A 20,828-nucleotide genomic window follows, 5' to 3' on the forward strand; every position below is an offset into this window, starting at 1 on the left:
CGGGGAACTACAGGCCAGTCAGCCTTACCTCAGTCCCTGGAAAAATCATGGAGCAGGTCCTCAAGGAATCAATTATGAAACATTTAGAGGAGAGGAAAGTGATCAGGAACAGTCAGCATGGATTCACAATGGGGAAGTCGTGCCTGACTAACCTAATTGCCTTCTATGATGAGATAACTGGCTCTGTGGATGAGGGGAAAGCAGTGGATGTGTTATTCCTTGACTTTAGCAAAACTTTTGATACCGTCTCCCACAGTATTCTGGCCGCCAAGTTAAAGAGGTATGGGCTGGATGAATGGACTGTAAGGTGGACAGAAAGCTGGCTAGATCGTCGGGCTCAACGGGTAGTGATCAATGGCTCCATGTCTAGTTGGCAGCCGGTTTCAAGCGGAGTGCCCCAAGGGTCAGTCCTGGGGCCGGTTTTGTTTAATATCTTCATTAATGATCTGGAGGATGGCGTGGACTGCACTCTCAGCAAGTTTGCAGATGACACTAAGCTAGGAGGCGTGGTAGATACACTAGAGGGTAGGGATCGGATACAGAGGGACCTAGACAAATTAGAGGATTGGGCCAAAAAAAACCTGATGAGGTTCAACAAGGACAAGTGCAGAGTCCTGCACTTAGGACGGAAGAATCCCATGCACTGCTACAGACTAGGGACCGAATGGCTAGGTAGCAGTTCTGCAGAAAAGGACCTAGGGGTCACAGTGGACGAGAAGCTGGATATGAATCAACAGGGTGCTCTTGTTGCCAAGAAGGCTAACGGCATTTTGGGCTGTATAAGTAGGGGCATTGCCAGCAGATCGAGGAACGTGATCGTTCCCCTTTATTCGACATTGGTGAGGCTTCATCTGGATGTATTGTGTCCAGTTTTGGGCCCCACACTACAAGAAGGATATGGAAAAATTGGAAAGAGTCCAACGGAGGGCAACAAAAATGATTAGGGGGCTGGAGCACATGACTTATGAGGAGAGGCTGAGGGAACTGGGATTGTTTAGTCTCCAGAAGAGAAGAATGAGGGGGGATATGATATCAGCGTTTAACTACCTGAAGGGGGGTTCCAAAGAGGATGGAGCTCGGCTGTTCTCAGTGGTGGCAGACGACAGAACAAGGAGCAATGGTCTCAAGTTGCAGTGGGGGAGGTCCAGGTTGGATATTAGGAAAAACTATTCCACTAGGAGGGTGGTGAAACACTGGAATGCGTTACCTAGGGAGGTGGTGGAGTCTCCTTCCTTGAAGGTTTTTAAGGCCCGGCTTGACAAAGCCCTGGCTGGGATGATTTAGTTGGGAATTGGTCCTGCTTTGAGCAGGGGGTTGGACTAGATGACCTCTTGAGGTCCCTTCCAACCCTGATATTCTATGATTCTATGATCTGTGCGAACCCAATAGGAGGTGGATTTCAAACTTCCTGTGCCAGAAGTTATTATGGCTCACAAATATGACTTCTATCCCTGCACCTTCATTTAGTCTCCTGTGCACAGGATGCCTCCTTGCATACATCACAGCCCGAAGGAGTACTTTCAACCAGGTCGGTTGTGACTAGCCCTGTGGGATACACAGCCATGCCAGAGAAGGGAAGTCACAAATGCTAACCATCCAGGAATAAACTTCCAGTAAGTGACAGATATCACTAATGAGGCAAATATCCTGAGCCTTGCTGCAAAAGCCTACACTGAATAACATGCACCTGGTCCCACTCCTGGGAACCTGTCTTTCATCCCCTACATCCATTATGGCTCGCATCATGCCATGTACACATGCAGCCATCGTCCAGCAGCACAACCACGTCTGATAGGAAAAGCTGGCTCAGAAGTGACAGACCATTCAGCAAAGAGTGTCACATCCTCTTGGATCATTTTATCTGTGTCTGGCTGAGGCTACATGCCAACCTCCAGGGCGCTTATTTCACACTTGTGTGTTTGCGGCTCCCTCGCTGAAGGAGCCCAACGTTTGCAAGTTTGAGATTGCTGGGTAGGGATATGCACATATTTCAATTTAGAGATGCTATGAAATATAAGCAAAAATTTTGTATGGGGCATAATTCACTATCCTTTCTCCCTACAGACGTGAATGCCTGACTATTGGGCAACGTGGCTTGCTCAACTAACCAGTGAGCTAAGAATAGAAGCGATCTATGAAACAAAACCTGCCAGGATTGGCAGCTATTTCAGGCGCATTTGGCTGGTGGGACAGAATGACATAACAGGACATAAGGAGGAAGCAGTATGTGACACATCTGTAACCTCACTAAGAGCCATGGATAGACTTAGGCACTTTGGTGGAGCTGTTGCCATTGTGTGTGCTTCTCCAACACAGAAGCGTTGCAGGGACTGGGTCAGGGACGTGCTGTGACAGCCTGTCACCGTAGGACCAGTCCTTCCTATAGGAGGGAACCATGGCCTGGATCTGAGGCCACGTCCGCGCTACAGGAACGAAACCAGCACAGCTACAGTGCGGTAGCTATGCCAACATAACCGCCCAATCGAGACACAACCTACAGCGACGGAAGGGGATTTTCCATCACTGCAGAAACACCACCTTCCCAAGCGATGGTAGCTAGGTCAACAAAAGCATTCTTCCATCTACCTAGCTGTGTCTACACCTGGACACTCCAGGATTTTTTCACACCCCTGAGTGCCATCGTTATGTCGACCGAAATGTTAAGTGTAGACCAGGCCTGATCCTGGTTGATTTCTGGATTCCAGGCACAGGAGCAATCAGTGAAGGGCACAGGGGCTAAGTCCCACCAACAAGAGACTCTCCATTACTGCATTAGGCACACACAGCACCCTTCTAGCAAACCCTTTTCTCCCACAGCACAATGGACAAAAGCAGCAGGAGGGAAATGGGTGGGGGGCCAGGGAAGGGAAACGGTAGCTCTTCAATGCAGCACTACAACATGCACAGGAAGGGGCTGGCTGTGCCCATAGCAGGATACCAAACACAGGGCCTGCAGGCTTGATCCAGCCCCAAGGCCCATCCTTCCAACCCCCAACTCATCCCATGAGTTTCCAAGGGATCCAACCCACAGCCTTCCTGGCTCTGGGTGGAGGCCACTGAGCCACTATCCCCCACTAGCTGTCAAGTAGCCACTCAGCTCTGCCCCAGCCTCGGGCTCCTGCTGTCATAGAATATCAGAGTTGGAAGGGACCTCAGGAGGTCATCTAATCCAACCCCCTGACAGATTTTTGCCCCAGATCCCTAGATGGCCCCCTCAAGGATTGAACTCACAACCCTGGGTTTAGTAGGCCAACACTCAAACCACTGAGCTATCCCTGTCCCCTGTGTAAGGAAATGAGGGATATTCCTCCAAAGAGGGACGGAGGAAGAGAAGAGCCGAGACAATTCCCAAAGATGGGGGGGAGCAAAGAGAGGAGCTGTTGGGAAAGAGGAAGAATATCACATGGGTGTGGGGAAAGGGGGCCCCTAACTGGGCAGAGGAAGAGAGGGATCAGACAGGCATTTACTCTAAACAGCATCTTTAACCACGAGAACCTGGTTGCAGCAGGACAAGCCCACACCGTTAGCCTCTTGCCAGCTCTTTGTTCCCCAGCTCAGAGAAAGGGCCATACAGCCCTCCCCACAGAACGAGTTAGACACATCAGGTCCTTGGCACGTTCGGTGCAGCAGCCCCACAGTGCAGTCTTGGGAGGGACAGCTAAGGACATGCTGGGCTGGCAAATTCTAGCCCCTCAGAGGACTCTTTCCCACTCCTCACTGCCTTTCCAGCCCTCTTTGGAGAGCACAGCTTTCCAGAACCAAAAGGTGCGAGTACAGGGGCAGCACCAACCCCAGCCCCAGGGGAAGGCGCACATGCTTAACTTTCAACATTGACTTCAGTGGGCCCTTTCACAGGCTTGATCGGGGCTGTGGGGTGCACTGCTCAGACTCCTGCAGCACCCCAAATAAACCCAACTATCTTGGGATTCACACTGGTGTCTATGATTTTAAGGGTCCTTTGCCTCCGGTAGCCTGAAATAATGGGGTCTCTGGTTTTCCTATGGCATTCCCAACACCTAGGAACTGAAAGTCCATAACAAGACTGGATCTCTCTTTATTTCACTCACTCCGTGAGGTATTAAAAAAAACAGTGAATAACAAACACAAGTACACAGACACTGCCACCTGCACACACCTTTGTCATGTGTGCACAAAGCACGAGTGGACACATCTGATTTAACTCCATAACCATGTGGAATTACACACACATGCACATAATTCTAGACAGTTCTGCCAATAACAGGCTTTAGTGGCAGAAGAAAAATAGACCTGATTCAGTTATTTATTATCTGTATTACAGTAGCAGCTAGCAGCCCTTGTCATGGATAGGGACCCACTGTGCCAGATGCTGTATGAACACAGAAAAGAGTTCCTGACCCAGAGAGCTTGGTCTGTCTGTCCCTTCCACTCCCTATATGAGGAGCGTCCACACTGATGACAGGAAAAGGGAATTTGATGGATCGGGGAGCAGAGAGCACTGCATGAGAATTATGGCAGCAACGCGTAGCTGAAATTCCCTTGCCAGTGGTTGTTGAAGGGATGAGTATCTCACCCTATACATAATATTCAACCAGAAAATCTGGAAAGGAGTTGGTTGGACTGGACATATCACAGAGAACTGGGCCCAGTAGTAAATCATCCACTATTACTCAGATGGGTCACTGAGCCAGTTCCTAAAGCCACTGGTGGCTCATTAACTTGAGAAATGTCCCCTTCACTAAGGCACAAAATTACAGACCTGACACGAGCGCACCCCAAAGGACAGCACTTCTGGGCAAAAATTAGGTCCCGTTTGGTTTGGATGAACTTTGATGACGGAGGCCGCAGTAGCTGGGGAACATGGCTTCTCAGGGGAAGGCTAGAGCTGGGAGTCAGGTTAAAGGACAACAAGCTGTTCACTAGCCCTCTCCGCAGGAGGGGAGAGGACGGATTGTTTTGTTTTAAACTGTAATTCAGATGGTTTTAGCAACAATCGCTCAGGTAGAAGGAACCTGCATGGAGAGCTGGAGGCCACAGCAGAGAGCTGGAACTGACAACAAGTTTTACAAGCCAAAACTGGCCCTCTTATTGGCTCCACCCTACCATGAACAATGCAGGAACTGCACCATGCCACTGTGGTTCACCCAGAATGAACTCTGCTCAGCTCAGGACTTTCAAGACCTCCAGAAGGAGCCCAGTTTGTGGGACAATGGACAGAACTCCTGCCTTTACAGTTCCTGAGTGGAGATGTCAGAACAGACACAGGGCAATGCAATGTGCCCAAACAGACTCCAGGGCACTACAGCATTCACAACCTGCCCTGCTGTACAAGCCCTGGTGACACCTGCCCAAGAGGCCATCTTTACTGGACATCCTCCTGCCTCATGAGAGCTCTCCAAACAACTGTGTGTACTCCTGCTCTACATCCATTACAGGAGCTCCCTCCATGAGGCAACTGATTTTCATTGGCCCTTTGAATGGCCACTTAAGACAATTAAAGCTAGAAGAAAAGTCCAATGGCAGAAACTGTCATTATGGGGGTACCGCTTGGAAATAACCAATTTGTTGAATATCCCTCCTCGAAACACCACTAGAGGACACACTCCACATCCAAGTTCCCTTCTAGATAGAGAGAGAGACAGGTGACTAGCCCAACAGAGTAGAGCAGAGCCAGCCAGGGGTTCCTCACAGCTGGAAGATTCAGCACCACAAATCCAGCACTGATTCTAACAACTCACGTCAAACACTAGGATGAGGAAATTATTCTACTCTGATCTTGCAACAGATCCACTGGGATTCTGCCAGGATAGGGGCCACAGTTTGTACGCTCTTCAGGGCTAGGACCATGTTTGTGAAGTGCCAGTGCAAACAAGTGGTGCGGAATAGCCACAACCAATAAGTGCTGGATGGCTAAAAGTTTGAAAACTAAAAGCCACATCACATCAGCTCCTCAAATAAAGCAACTTTTGCTGGGAGCCCAGTGCTCCCAAAATACCGAGGCGTGTTAAGCTTCACCTTCTCTGCCAAAGTAAATAACAAAATCTCTTGGAATTTGGAAACCAGTGCAAATGCCCAACTCCCCCTCTCCAGGCATGTACAGCTCCCATGACTGCATCCAATAGGAGTTACTCTTATGAGAGCCATCAGGCCCCTGGATATTTATACGCTTTCTAAAACATTGTAAACACAGACACCCAACTGCATGACGCCCACTCAGTGTCCTCCCTGCCCTCATCCATTCATTCAATCTCTCCCTTTTTTCCCCAGCTCCCTCATCTCCTCCTAGAATTCATACCCTTCCCTCAAAAGTCTCCGGGCCTGATTTGCTCTTATCCTGCACCATGTGCAGTCATTTACATCAGTGCCAAGCAACTGCAGATTGGGTGCAAGACACCAGCAAGTCAGAGCACCTCATCCCAAAGGTGATTGCACACTTTGTATTGTTCTTAGCGCTCGTTAGATATCTGAAAACATCTCAGTATAACTGTGCAATGCACTTGATTTGCAGGATGGTGACAAGTTTTACTTTAAACATTATGTGGAGGAGCAGGGGGTAAGAGGACACTCTACATTTAAGCAAATCCTCATGTGCTCAAGTTTGGCGTGTCTGTTGGTCCAGGTACTAATGTTCTCTATAGAGTCCATCTCTGTGGGAAGCTGCATCAAGTAAAGCCGTACCTATTTTGTAGTGTATATGTCTGTGCAGCGCCCAGCACACTGGGAGTCCCTAGACACTACTGGGGTACCCATAATAACAGCAAGATACAGGAAAGGAAAAAGAGCCCCTTGGATAGCATTTTTATGAATATGAATTTGCATTACAGTAGCATCTAGAGGCCCCAGCCGAGATCCATGTCCCACTGTGCCAGGTGCTCCATAGGCAGCATGAGAGATACACAGTCAGTTGACAAAACAGACGGACAAAGGAGGGAGAGAGAGAGAGAATTGTGCTTGTGGATAAATGATGGTGCCCAGCCTCCCTAACCCCCTTAACAAGCGGGGATTAAGGACAGACCAGAAACCAGCTGGGGAAGTTGTGAGGCTTCATCATTGATAGTCCAATTGCATAAGTCCGGCCTCTCCCCTTTTAACAACTAGCACCAGGCCAGGCCCTCCAGTGATAACGCTACTTAGGAGCATCTGGTGTTGGATCCCAACACCCACGGGGAGGAGAATTCGGGGAGAAAGAATCTGCAGGACTGTGGCTTGGTGTCAGAGGGCAGTGAGGGCAGTGCACAGCAGGGGCAGCACGACTGCAACACATGGCACTGCACTTCCATCCTCTTAGTGATTTATTTACTGGCACTTCTGCCTCACCAGAGCAGAACAGAACAGCCAGAGCAGATGCTGCCTCCAAACCCCATCTGCCAAGGGTTAACTTGCTCTTGGTCAGCCCCAACCCTCCTAGATGTGCTTAGGAATTTTCCAAGGCCAATTAACAGCCTTCCACCTGGGTTCCAGCTACTATTTATAACATGAATAATGGAACAAGGAGCCACCCAAGCATACCAGCTCCATTTGTTATGGCTAAACTTGAACCTCAGAGGTTGTGTCCTGCTTAGTAAACAGGAGTCTCGAGTGCTCCCAATGCACCTTCATTGTGGGGCTAGTAACTGCTGGAGAAGGCACTGCTGGGAAGTCTGGGAGACCAGTCCCCAGAGGAGTGTAAGCTCTCACTTAAAGGCAGAAATAGTGACACAGCAGCCAGCCCCTACCTATCCCAGGGGACTCTGCTCTGCTCTCCTCCATGGGCTCTCATTTCTGCCTCTGCGTTCCCATGAAGGGACTGTTTTTCTCACTCACCTGCTAGGTCTTGCCTTTTCCGCCAGGTCTACACTAGGAAATTAGGTGGATATAACTACATCGCTCAGGAGGGTGAAAAATCCATACCCCTGAGCAACTCATTAAACCGACCTAACCCCCGGCGTAGACAGCACTGAACTGAAGTGTTAAGAGCTCACAATAAACATCCCTTACTTCCCAGGGGTCTTCTTAAAAACAGTCCTGAGATTTCTAAGGGATTGTCTACACTTAAAACGCTGCGCTGGTGTAGGTGCACTGCTGTAGCACTTAGTGAAGATGCTACTTACTCCCACAGGAGAGTTTCTCCTGTAGGTGTAGGTACTCCACCTTCCCAAGAGGCGGTAGCTATGTCAAAGGGAGAAGCTCTCTGGTTAGCATAGCGCTGTCTACACTGGGGGTTAGGTTGGTATAACTGTGTCACTCAGGCTACGTCTACATTACGGGGGGGGGGGTCGATTTAAGATACGCAAATTCAGCTACGCGAATAGCGTAGCTGAATTCAACGTATCGCAGCCGACTTACCCCGCTGTAGGGACGGCGGCAAAATCGACCTCTGCGGCTTCCCGTCGACGGCGCTTACTCCCACCTCCGCTGGTGGAGGAGCGTCGATTCGGGGATCGATTGTCGCGTCCTGATGGGACGCGATAAATCGATCCCCGAGAGGTCGATTTCTACCCGCCGATTCAGGCGGGTAGTGTAGACCCAGCCTCAGGGAGGAGGGATAGCTCAGTGGTTTGAGCATTGGCCTGCTAAACCCAGCGTTGTGAGTTCAATCCTTGAGGGGGCCACTTGGGGATCTGGGGCAAAATCAGTACTTGGTCCTGCTAGTGAAGGCAGGGGGCTGCACTCGATGACCTTTCAAGGTCAGTTCTAGGAGATGGGATATCTCCATTAATTATTATTATAACTGACAGGAGAATTCTCCCATTAAAATAGCTACTGCCTTGTGGGAAAGTGGATTAACGATGCCAATGGAAGAAGCTCTCCCATCAGTGTAGATAGTGTCTTCACTAAAGCGCTACAGCGACCCCACTGCAGCATTTTAAGCGTAGAGCTGCCCATGAGTTTAAGCTCTTCTAGGAAGGGATTATTGTTTGCTATAGGTTTATACAGTGTGTAGCACCATGGGTCCTAAACTGGCTAGCCTGTAGGTGCGACCACTATATAACTATTACATAAGCAGGATCCTAATCCCATTTCTCTGCACTTGGTTGAACAGAAAAGAAGTTTGTAGTTAAAAACAAAATGCAAAGCTCTTTCCCCCAAGTATTAGAGTCAAAGGAGACATTCACAGACACTGCTCCCGGCTAGAGTCCCTGACACTTCCTCTGAGGGCTGCATGTCCCCAAAGTGGTTTCCCTCCCCAGATAGGGTGACCAGACAGCAAGTGTGAAAAATCGGGACAGGGGGTGGGGGGTAATAGGAGCCTATATAAGAAAAAGCCTCAAAAATCGGGACTGTCCCTATAAAATCGCGACATCTGGTCACCCTAACCCCAGACCATGCACAAACAAACTATGGCCTTCCTAGAGTGACAGAGAACTGACACACTCAGTAGACTCCACGCCCAGCTGCCACTGGACCTCCTACCTATTAGCGGCAGATTCATCCAGCACTTTTTCATTTCTGTGGCTGATTTTCCACCTCATTCCAACAGCATTCAAGTCATAGAATATCCCTGCCCCCACAGCTAATGTCACGGCAGCTCAAGGACAGCACCAGGGTGGAACCACCACTTTTACCTTGTGTCCTGTAGTTTTAGAGGCCTTTGGCACTCTAGTGCCATGGCTGCCAACTGGATATGGCACATCCAACAGCTTAGCTCTTTATTGTTTTGGATGGGACTATAAGTGAGACGGGCACTGAGCCGCCCCATGCTCCTTCCATACAGGAGGCCAGTCAAACCCATTGTGAGGAAAGCTGAAAATGCAGAACTGGATGTAACACGGTGGCTTTGAACCCCTTTGATTCTTCAGTCAAAGGCAGCCGCACATTCTGAGGCAGGGCCACCCAGCTGTGATGCGGCTTTTCAGATTCAGCCAGGCCATGAAATGCTCGTTCAGCTTTTGCTCACTTTCCCATGGTAACGGACTGCATGAGAAACACAGCGAAGATGGGGTTAATATGCACACAACAAAGAAGGTCTGTGACAGGAAAAGAGGCATCTTGGCTCAGGACTTCGGGGAGTACAGCAAGATAATGAAACGCAGACACTGGGAAGTGCTCTGAACACAACTGCTCACAGGAGTGACTCACCTACCCATTCTGCACTGGCTGGCTCCCCTTCTTATCCCCTGCGGCTGGAGCTGGACTGAACACTACACAGTGATGGGGTGGCAGAGCTCAGAACAGAGACCAGCCACATGGCCAAAGGCAGAGAAGCCTGTCCAGGCTGGGAAAAGAAATGGGTAACAAATCAGATCAGAAAAACAAGTCTTGGGACAAGTGGAGTGGACGATTCCAGGCCCTGCATGCGGAGAGTCAGGGAGGTAGGGGAGCACAGAAAGGGATCGCAGGAGCTAGAAATGAGACAAGAGTCTTAAGTGGCCAAGACTGACCCCACTGCAAGGGTAGGCTCTTGCTCCCCGAGAGGGGATAGCATCAGCACAGCATCTCACATCAGAGTTTGGGCAAAAATCTAGCTCTCACCAAGCTGAACGTGTCTCACTTCATGGCCCAATCTGCACCGGATCAGAAGGGAGACGCATTCCCTGCCCTCTACACAGAGCAGAACAAGGGGACACAAATGGTAGTGTGTTACGAGACAGAGTGAGTGAAAGGTGATGGAATGTACATTCCACAGTCAGGGCCGGCTTTAGGCCAATTCGCCCGATTCCCCAGAATTGGGCCCCGCGCTTAAGAGGGCCCCATGCCTTAGGCACCTTTTTAATTTTTTTTACTAACCCAAGGTCTGCTCCGGGGTCTTCGGTGGCCCCGCTCTCCTGGCTGGAGCTCTGGCCAGAGCGCAGCGGCCCCGCGACTCCGGCCGGAGCGCTGCTAGCCCGCGGCCCCGCTCTCCTGGCTGGAGCTCCGGCCGGAGCGCGGCTAGCCCGCGGCCCCGCTCTCCTGGCTGGAGCTCCGGCCGGAGCGCGGCTAGCCCGCGGCCCCGCTCTCCTGGCTGGAGCTCCGGCCGGAGCGCGGCTAGCCCGGGGCCCCGCTCTCCTGGCTGGAGCTCCGGCCGGAGCGCGGCTAGCCCGCGGCCCCGCTCTCCTGGCTGGAGCTCCGGCCGGAGCGCGGCGGCCACGTGACCCCAGCCGGAGCGCTGCAAGCCCCGCGGGCCTGCTCTCCTGGCTGGAGCTCCGGCCGGAGCGTGGCAGCCCCGCGACCCCGCTCCCCTGGCCGGCAATCTGAAGTGCCGACGAAGACTGGGAGCGCCGCCCGGTGAGTACAAGCCCCAGGAATCGGGCTCCACACTTGCTAAAACCGGCCCTGTCCACAGTGGTGGGAGGCTGAGGGTGTAGCAGGGAAGGCAACCAACAGGAGGTAACCAGACTGACAAGATGCATGGAGCTGCTTTTCCTTGCACTCTGCAATGCTGCCAACTCATGATTTTATTCATAAGAGTCATGGGTTATGGAGTTCCTCCTAAAGCCCTATGCTGGATTCATGGGGTTACATGGGAATCTCAACTTTCATTTAAAAAAAAGTGTTTCTAGCCCTCCTGGCTACAGGAAAAAGCTTGAGAGCATACACTCCAAAGGTTCCAGTATTTTAAAAACATCTCATGATTTTTGGAGCCTGACTAATGATGTGTGAATTCTTGGGGATGGTGATCACATCCTCCTGTGAGACCCTCTTTGTGCTCCACCCCCAAGGGTGTAAATTATCCCAGCTTTCACTCATGCCAACTAACCAGTAACGATTAGCAGTGCCATTCACATCCCCACAGACATTACCACAAGCACCGGACTCGAGTCATCCAGCACCAAATGGCTTTGACTAGAACAACTTCAGCTCCTTGATGGAGACAAGACCAAGCTCCCCATATCAGACACGAATCTAGGGTTTTATTTTAAGCCACAGACTTTCTGAAATGTAAATATACCCTTGAGAGCCAAAAATCCACGCACGGAGGCCTGTGCTCTAGCAACAAATCTGATCTGAATTCCCAGTCGCCACAAAAAGCAAAATGCAAATCCAGACCCACAAGCTTGTGAGCAGAGAAGACTCATTACTAAGGGCTTATCTAAACTTACAGCACTGCAGCTGCACTACTGTAGTGCTTAGTGAAGATGCAGCATACCAAGCGTAGGTACTCTACCTCCCCAAAAGGCATCAGCTATGTCATTGACATAAAACACTGTCTACACTTGGGGTTAGGTCGGTATAACTGTGTCGCTCAGGGGTGTTGCGTTCCAGACTCCTGAGTGCCAGTTATGCTGACATAATTTGCTAGTGCAGACCAAGTCTAGATCTTGACACTAGTTTGGATATTATTATGTAGTATCTGTATTCCAGAACCACTGAAAGGCTCCAGAACAGATCAGGACTCCACTCTGCTGGGCACTGTGCAAGCACACAGTAAGAGACAGTCCCTGCCCTGGAGAGCTTCCAGTCTAAATTCAGGCAAGATGCAACAAGCTGGTGTAAGAAACAAGCGGAAAGAGTGTGCACACGCATGCACATGCATGGCCCCCAACCCCACCTCACGATAAGAGAGCCAGGAACATGTGGCTGCATGGAATGGCTTTGTGCCGTTTACACAGCTGAAGCTTGCAAGATATTAACCAACAGGAGATATTAACAAGGTCAGAAATCCCTGCTGATAAGATCTAAACTGCCCTGACCCGTTTCCCCAGATTCAAACCGAAGCCCCAAACCTTTTCTGACATGCAAACTATCTGACTGTTGTTTTGTTTTCACTCTCTCTTACTTCCTACTCACATCAGGCAGCTGAATAGGAAATGCTGAAATCCCAGGAGTGGCTCAGCCCAAATCAGGAAGTACTGGAGATCTTCCAAGAAAGCCTGTGGTTTCCAGGCCGAAGAGCTCTGTACACATCTGGTCATAAGCATCACATTTTTATCTCCACAGAACTTGAGCCCCACCCTTCCCTGCCCAGGCCCAGAAATAAAGTACACAGCTGGGACTAGAGGGAAAGCACACCTGAAGGGCGGTCACTGCACGCTTTATACAGTAGGACAGTCAGGAAGAAATCTACCTACAGTATGTTGAGTTGCCCAGTGCTGCCACATCCCCCAGACGCTTGGGACGGCAGTGTCTCTGGGTCTCCCAAACTCAGAGAAGGGCACACATGCAGTGATGTTAATTTCAGATATTTCTAAATCCCCAGATTGGTGACTGGGTGAGAGGTCCGAAGAAGCACTGCTCCCTCGTGGGATGATGCCCTTTCCGTCCCATGCAGCCAGTGCCTCTGACTTCAGCACATGGCATTGGGGTTTCAGCTCTCAGAGAAGATATTGCATGTGCTAAGGTGAGAGCTCTTAACAGTAACACATTACACTGATGCCCAGGGGGTGCCTAGTGCTAGCTCTAGTCCCTTCCTTCCTCTGCTCCACGGACACTGGGCAGATTTAGATCTCTAAATAAAGTGGCCCCTATTTTTGCCCAGCACACACACACCTGAGCCAAACCTCGCCCAGATGGCACAGCATCATCACTTCTGCAGAAGTCCCTGAATATAGCCTGGTTACAAGGCTGGGCAGAGTATCTATCCAAATCCCCCGTTCTGGACACTAAAGCCATGCTAACATGGGAAATGCTGAAAGCTCTGTTTTTCTGGAGCATTAGCAGTGTCAAGCAGAGCAAAATCTGGATGTCCAGGGTACTACAGTGACATTTCTGTTCCCAAGACAGAGCCAAAGACCACCAATACTGCCCACTAATCAGCTCCAAACACCCACATGGACCCAGCCTGGTACCTCAACAAGATTCAAACATGGCTACAAATGGCCATTTATGAAGGCTCTGAGGTACTGTATTCTGCTTATGTCCCTTTTTATACAAAATATCACAGTGGCATCTCAGCCAAAGCGTCCAAGGAAGGTAACATACAACTTTGCAGCGTTGCCCACTCTTGCAATTTTATCGTGAGTCGCATGATAGCTCATGTTTTTCCTTAAAGCTCCGGAAGTCAAACAATTACGTGAGAATCTCAGTTTTCATTTAAAAAAAAAAGTGTAAGTTTCTAGCCCTCATGGTTGTTGTAGAAACACTTGAAAATATGATTCCTGCAGGCTAAAAAAGAAAACCAGCCGGCAAATAAAGAGACCCAAGTTTATTTTTTTTTAACTAATGATTTTTAAGATACTTTTGATTTGGGTGGGCCCTTAGTCATGGTTTTTGAATATTTGGGTTGACAATATTTGTGCAGTTAGTGAACTGCCTTAAGGCTTGGCTACCTGGGGACACTCGGGAAAGTTAAAATGAATTAACTAAAGCTGTGAAGTTAAAGCACATTAACTCCTGTGTGGATGTTCTCATTCAGAAGTGGCGTTAGTTCACTGCAGCATTAGCCAGAGGTTTAATTCACTTTAAAAATCACAGCTTATAGGTTCATAGATTCTAAGGCCAGAAGGGCCCATTGTGATCTCTCGTTTCACCTCCTTGATAACACAGGCCATAGAACTTCCCCAAAATAATTCCTAGAGCAGATCTTTAACGTCTATTCTTGATTCCAAGCTTAATCAGTCTTAACTTTCTTGAGTGTCCTGCATAGACAAGCCTTGGTGTTATCCACTCTCTAGAGCCAAGATATCCAGCAGGGTGATAGAGATGCACTGGGCTCACGTCGATACTCCTTAACCTGGATGGTTTCAGAGTAGCAGCCGTGTTAGTCTGTATCCGCAAAAAGAAGAACAGGAGTACTTGTGGCACCTTAGAGACTAACAAATTTATTAGAGCATAAGCTTTCGTGGACTACAGCCCACTTCTTCTTATATGCATCCGAAGAAGTGGGCTGTAGTCCACGAAAGCTTATGCTCTAATAAATTTGTTAGTCTCTAAGGTGCCACAAGTACTCCTGTTCTTCTTCTTAACCTGGACATCCCCTTAGATCTATGTCTAATGCAGCTTCCTGCCAGGACTACAAACACCACCCTCCTGTTAATGGCATAAGAGTCTTGTTTGAACCCCATGAGATGCAATCACACACACAATCCCCAGCACATATCTGACACCAAGATAGCAGTGCAACCGTCTACCACAGAACCAGAGAGTGGACAGGACACTCACCGCATACTGTGTCTCTCAGAACAACAAGACCCCCAGACTTAAACTCACACTAGCACCATGCAGGGTGGGACTGGATGATTCGGCAGTATCCTACATCAGATACTGACCAACTTCACCTGAGGAAGACACAGGCTATGCATGGTGTTAGGGCTCTGGAGGACATAAGCAGAGCTAACTAATCTCCACAAGGCCTGCGCCTTCATTTCCAGATGGGTTAAACATCCTGCTTGCCTTGGACTGGATTCCTCAAATTACACCCCAATGTTTTGCTTTGCAGAAACGTGATGCCTGCGCCTCCCTTGACAGCCACCTGTGAAGGGACCTCCTGATGCCATGGCTTGGAGAACTCCTGCTCTGTGCAGACAAAGCAGAAGACTCATCCTCCCTAGGGGAACCATCACTTGCTTACTGTCCATCTAAGGCACTGGGCTCTCGATTACACCAGCAGAACTGAGAGTCATGGCAGGGGACACACCCCAACCAGACAGACTGCTCTTGGGAAGCGAAAGCTTGCCCCATGTCCACGCGCACCCAGCTGCTCCGTCTCTGAACAGGGGACCCAGGGAATCCCACCTCTCAGCTGCTTAAGACCTCCCTCTCAAGCGAGGGGGGGAAGAGGAGGCGTGAGGAGGAAATCCCTGCGGCTGGTTCATTAAGCCCATTGCATGTCGCAGGGCCTAGTCATGTGGGGAGAGGCAAAAATAGCTCAATCTCCTTTCTCATTTCCCTTTTCTCTGCATCCCAAGCCAGGGCGCAGCCCGCCCCGCTCGGCTGGCGCAGCGAGCCCTGACCCGGGCTAGGTGCCCCCCGGGCTCTCTGCACCCGGCCCGGCCCGAGGGGCAGGCGGGGGGTCACTTACTCTGGCTGGAGGCGCCGCTCCCCGGGGCCAAGCTCACACTCGCGTCTCCGCCTTTAATTCCATCTGGGGAGAAAACAGAATCCGACTCGTAAATGGTGTTGAGCCGCTGATGGAGCCCCGGCATGGAGCCTGCTGCCGGGGGTCAGCGGGGCAACGCGGCCATCGCTCCAGCCAAGGCAGCGGGCGTCGCAGCCGGGCTCGGCCGCTCTCGCATGCAGGCAGCGGCTTCCTGCCGGCTGCTCCTTCAGCTGGAGGAGGGGCAGGGCGCGGGGGCTTCCCTCGGGGCCATGATCTCAGGAGCCAGCGAGCCGCTGAGCGCCGCCCATCCCCGTGCGCTCCGGCTGCAGCCCCGTGCGCTCCGGGCTTTCCGCGGCCGGTGCACCTGCGGCGGCCTCCCCAGCCCGGGCCCGGCGCACGAACAGCTCGGGGAGGGGCTCGCCCCGAAATAGCCCGAGCGCAGCAGCCGGGCTCCGAGCGGGGCAGGGGAAAAAAAAAAAAAAAGTTGCATTGTTTGCGAAGGGCGCTCGCGATTGGCCGGGCCGCGGCCAATGGCAATCGAGCCAGGAAAGTTTGCAATTGCAGGCGAGCTTCATCCGCAGAGCGAGCCCGGGCCGGGCCGCTGAGCTCGCGCCCGTCTGCCCGGCCGGGGCTCGGGAGGGCTCGCTCCGCAGCAGCCCCCCTTGGAGGGGGCCGAACCGAGACGGCCCCCGCCCGCCTGGGAGGGCTCGGACACTCCGCATCCACGTTGCGCAAGGCAGGCGCGGCTCTGATGCAACATCCCCCCCCCCCCCAGGAGCTGCGGGGATAGGGTGACCAGATGTCCCGATTTTATAGGGACAGTCCCGATTTTGGGGCCTTTTTCTTATATAGGCTCCTATTACCCCCCACCCCCTGTCCTGATTTTTCACATTTGCTGTCTGGTCACCCTACGCGGGGATTGGGCTGCGAAGGGCGCTCACCCAGCGGGGCCGCGGCACCTCCGGAATAATTCTCGTGCCCCAGCGAAAGGCACCAGAGACAAGCTCCGCCTCTGGCCCTCGTCCCGTGGCAGCCACCCTTCAGTGTCATGGAGGGGGTGCCAGTTTGATCCCTCCCAACAGGAGGATGGAGGTAGTGCTCTGCTCCTGGGTGCACCGCCTGTCCCAGGAGACCAGTGGGACACTCAGAGGGGAACAGCAACCGCAGGTCAGGACCTAGCTCTGAGCAGACAGCTGTGCTTCCCAGGCCTGGCAAGTCTCAGGATAGCTGGTGTTTTCTGAAAGCCTCAGCTCTTGGAGTTAGGTGATTACCTGGCCTGTCCACCCTGCTGCTTGGTGTGTGTGTGTAAAGTAACTTTCTGTTGGTCATGATTGCACAGCAAAGCTTAAAAACACGAGCCCCTAAAGGTTCAGCCTCTAGAAGGCAAATAAAATAACCCAACATGGGTTTTTTTTTTGTGGAGGCCCAACTCACAACTTTTGAGCTCTGGAGACTTGCAGGACTGAGCAACAGAGGGTCCTGTGGCACCTTTAAGACTAACAGAAGTATTGGGAGCATAAGCTTGCATGGGGGAATGCCCACTTCGTCACACGCAAGCTTATGCTCCCAATACTTCTGTTAGTCTTAAAGGTGCCACAGGACCCTCTGTTGCTTTTTACAGATTCAGACTAACGCGGCTACCCCTCTGATACTTGCAGTACTGAATCACTACAGCCAGAGAGCAAACGGGCAGATTAGTAACCTGTCTCCCAGACACTGCAGAAAATGAGCCACTCAGGCACTAGTTGCAGGAACTGGGGAAATCTGGGCAGAATTATTAGAAGACACTTCTATGTGTTCCCAAAGTCACTCCTTCCCCATCAGTGAGAGGGTCCCCTGCGGTGTCTTCGCTCAACTATTATTACTTACTGAGCACCAACTGATGGTCTAGAGCAACAGAAACCTAATGAGACAGGCTTTGTGCTGTAAAGAATATCTCAGACACAGCCATTACAACACATACACACCATGCTCACGGAGGTGCATGAATTTTGCAGTGATCTTGCTTAAAAGGCTTTGCAGGAGGGATCTGAAGGAGAGGGAGAAGCATGGACAAAGTGAGGGAGTGTAAGAGCCAGCATGGAGATGAAAGAAGGGGAGGGAGACAAAGGGGCCACTCAAGGGGAAGTTTTGGAGAGCAGGTGTTTCAGTGCAGGCAAGCAGAGATGGAGGTTTGGCCGAGGTAGGGTTGGCAGACTGAATCAAGGGATGGGCCAACCGCGCTGGAAAAAATAAGAAAAAATCCCAAGCATCACATCAAATGAACTGAAATGAACTCAAAATAATTTCTGGTGACAAATATTTCTGATATATTCCACAATCTTGCTACCTCTATGCACATCCTGGTTTCTTCCAGAAGTAAAAGCTGAAATAAACTATTTTAGGGTTTTTTCTAACACCTCTCACCATAATGTTGAACCTGCAGAAGGCCAAACATATTCTGAGGAGTCTTCCATGGGTCTCTGTACTTCAAACAACCATGGCTGTTTCCTGTGCACTCTGCACCTTTACACTTGGGAACTCTGCTTGTCAGTAGCCACAGTTTGTTCACAATCTGTAGCAAATGCACATACTGTTCTTTCCTGATGTTGTTTTCCTTAATCTAAAATAAGTCACGTGACTGAACGGACATTTGGCTCATTGTATGTGAAGAATCAGACACTTATTGAACTAAATCGCCACATGTTTGGAGGTTCCCCCATTGTCAGTTGTAATAATATATTTTAAACTCATTGAATTAATAAACATATGTGACCACTAAAGAGCTCTGACCGGTCATCGGAAATATGACTCCCCCCAATCAGGTATGTGACCTATGTCTTCATCATCTCAGGCTTCTTTCTTACACTTACCCAGAAGGGAGTTAAGAAAATCACCCACATGACACTTTTTGCACATAGCAATTCTTTCTTAGTGGAAATAATGAAACAGACGAGGTCTGGTGTTCTGTACCATGTGTGACACTAGGTTCCTGGGACTCAGTCCACGTCTCAATGGAGCAGAGTTCACAGCACAAAAGACACCATTATGGTTGGCACTAATTGGCTCATATGTTGGTAGCCTGAATAGAGGGACCAAGCTCTGAAGGTAGCATGAAGATAGGACCCCTCTCTCACCCACAGAGATGTCTCTCATAGTCAGGGCTGAGCCATATTGGCTGGGGGTATTGCGTAGGGAAAGTTTCTGCTGCCATTGCCCATACTGTACTTGCTGCATGAATATATAGGACAGAAATGCCATGGGAGGGACGGGGCAGCAAACAACTTTAGAATCTATGAATGAGGCCCATGGTGAACAAAGTCAGAAGGAACCATTGTGATTATCTAATCTGATCTTGTGTATAGTATCGGCCATAGAACTTCCCCAAAATAATTCCTAGAGCAGATCTTTTTAAAAAATCCAATCTTGATTCTGTTCCTGCTCCCAGAGAAGTCAGTGGAGAATTTGCTATTGGTCTTCATGGGAGAAGGGCTGAGTCCTAAAACATTCACTAGCACAAGCAGTTGTCCATCCTGTTGATGTCTGACAAACTTCCAGCACGTACATGGCTGCAGCATTCTTTTTGACCGGTAATGTGAACTTTTTAACCAGAGTGCACGTGTCCTTGCATGTATGAGGTTATTACAGCTTGTCATAGATCCCAGAGCCAAGGGGGTGAAGCAAATTTCAGGGTAAGGTTGGTTAGATGAAGGAACTTAAGAAAACGGCCGGTTGCAGCAATGTTTTGCAGCTTTTTACCTTCTTTCCCAACACTGCCTCCCTGCGCTGCCCTGCTCACAATAAAACAGCGCAATGATATGCTTTCTAGAGAGAGTTCAGCATGGGGACCTGAGTCACGGGCTGAGTTTAAAGACAAGAACTGTGAATTGCAGTTTTGCTGCTGGTGGCATTTCAGAGATGCTCATCGATTGCCCATTCCTCTATTCACCACAGTCCACCTGACAGCTCAAATGTCAGGAGCGATATGATACATAGAAAAAAGTCTGTCTGCTGAGACCTCATCCAAAGCCCTATGAAGTTGACGCGAGGACCAGTGGTTCATTTCCAGGAGCCTTTGTGCTCAGGGCCCTCAGTCAGCAGAGACACCTAGTCGTCAAGGCTCCATCTTCTCTGTTAAGGCCATTCACTCCAATTCTGCACCCCTGAACTCCCAGTGACTTCAGTGGTGCAGGATTAGGCCCTTTGATGGGGAGAGAGACATACACACTGAAAGGATGACGTTGCCATTGGCAGATTGCTGCCATTTCCTGCATGCAGCCCTGGGGACTCAGTTACCAGTGACACTTCCTTTCAAATGGTCACATCATTGGTATTTGATACACCCTGCTTGGAAACCGAGGGACGCTACTGACTGAGACACAAAGCAGGATGGAGCCATACAATTAGCACAGCCAGCCTCCTCCATTACTATGTATATTAAGCTCCCAAGTGTATTACGTTTATAAATATAATAATGTTAATAAAGGATATTCATGGGATCACAGGCTGCCGTGAACATCTGTCTTTAAGGGTTCTGGGCAGGGTTACCACACCAGCTCTCTCAGAAAGGGGAAGGGAAGGAGGAGAGACAGTATGAAAGGTAGCAGCTACATAAAATAGTGACCTGGACCAGAGGAGGCCGTTTGAATGCTGTTCTTTACCATATCTAATGATACCAGAGTAAAAGAAACACAATGGAATTAAAATCCAACAAAATTGGAGCAAACCGTTTTTTATACAAAATATAATTAACAAGTGGAACTCACACATGATATTATTTACTCAAAATATCTTAGCATAAATGCATAAAAGGTTTAATATCAGAGGGGTAGCCGTGTTAGTCTGGATCTGTAAAAAGCGACAAAGAGTCCTGTGGCATCTTATAGACTAACAGACATATTGGAGCATAAGCTTTCGTGGGTGAATATCCACTTCATCAGACGTCTGTTAGCCTATAAGGTGCCACAGGACTCTGTCACTTTATAAAAGGTTTAGA

The 20,828-nt window shown here is 50.0% G+C and overlaps 1 protein-coding gene across 8 annotated transcripts in view; it reads right to left on the reverse strand.

Moving 5' to 3' along the window:
- HDAC7 (histone deacetylase 7) overlaps window positions 1-20,828 on the reverse strand; it is a 249,146-nt gene that overhangs the window by 121,328 nt on the left and 106,990 nt on the right. For 3 of the 8 annotated variants that reach the window (XM_065575979.1, XM_065575984.1, XM_065575980.1), the window contains exon 2: window positions 15,836-15,898. The exons of 1 other annotated variant lie outside the window; for it this stretch is intronic. In XM_065575979.1, the coding sequence (XP_065432051.1) occupies window positions 15,836-15,898 (63 nt within the window). Of the gene's footprint in view, window positions 1-15,835; window positions 16,329-20,828 lie in introns of those variants that run through there. 4 more of the 8 variants (XM_065575983.1, XM_065575982.1, XM_065575976.1 and 1 more) reach the window with 2 other exon arrangements.

The sequence above is a fragment of the Chrysemys picta genome, chromosome 22, assembly GCF_011386835.1.
Source record: "Chrysemys picta bellii isolate R12L10 chromosome 22, ASM1138683v2, whole genome shotgun sequence".
NCBI lineage: Eukaryota > Metazoa > Chordata > Testudines > Emydidae > Chrysemys > Chrysemys picta.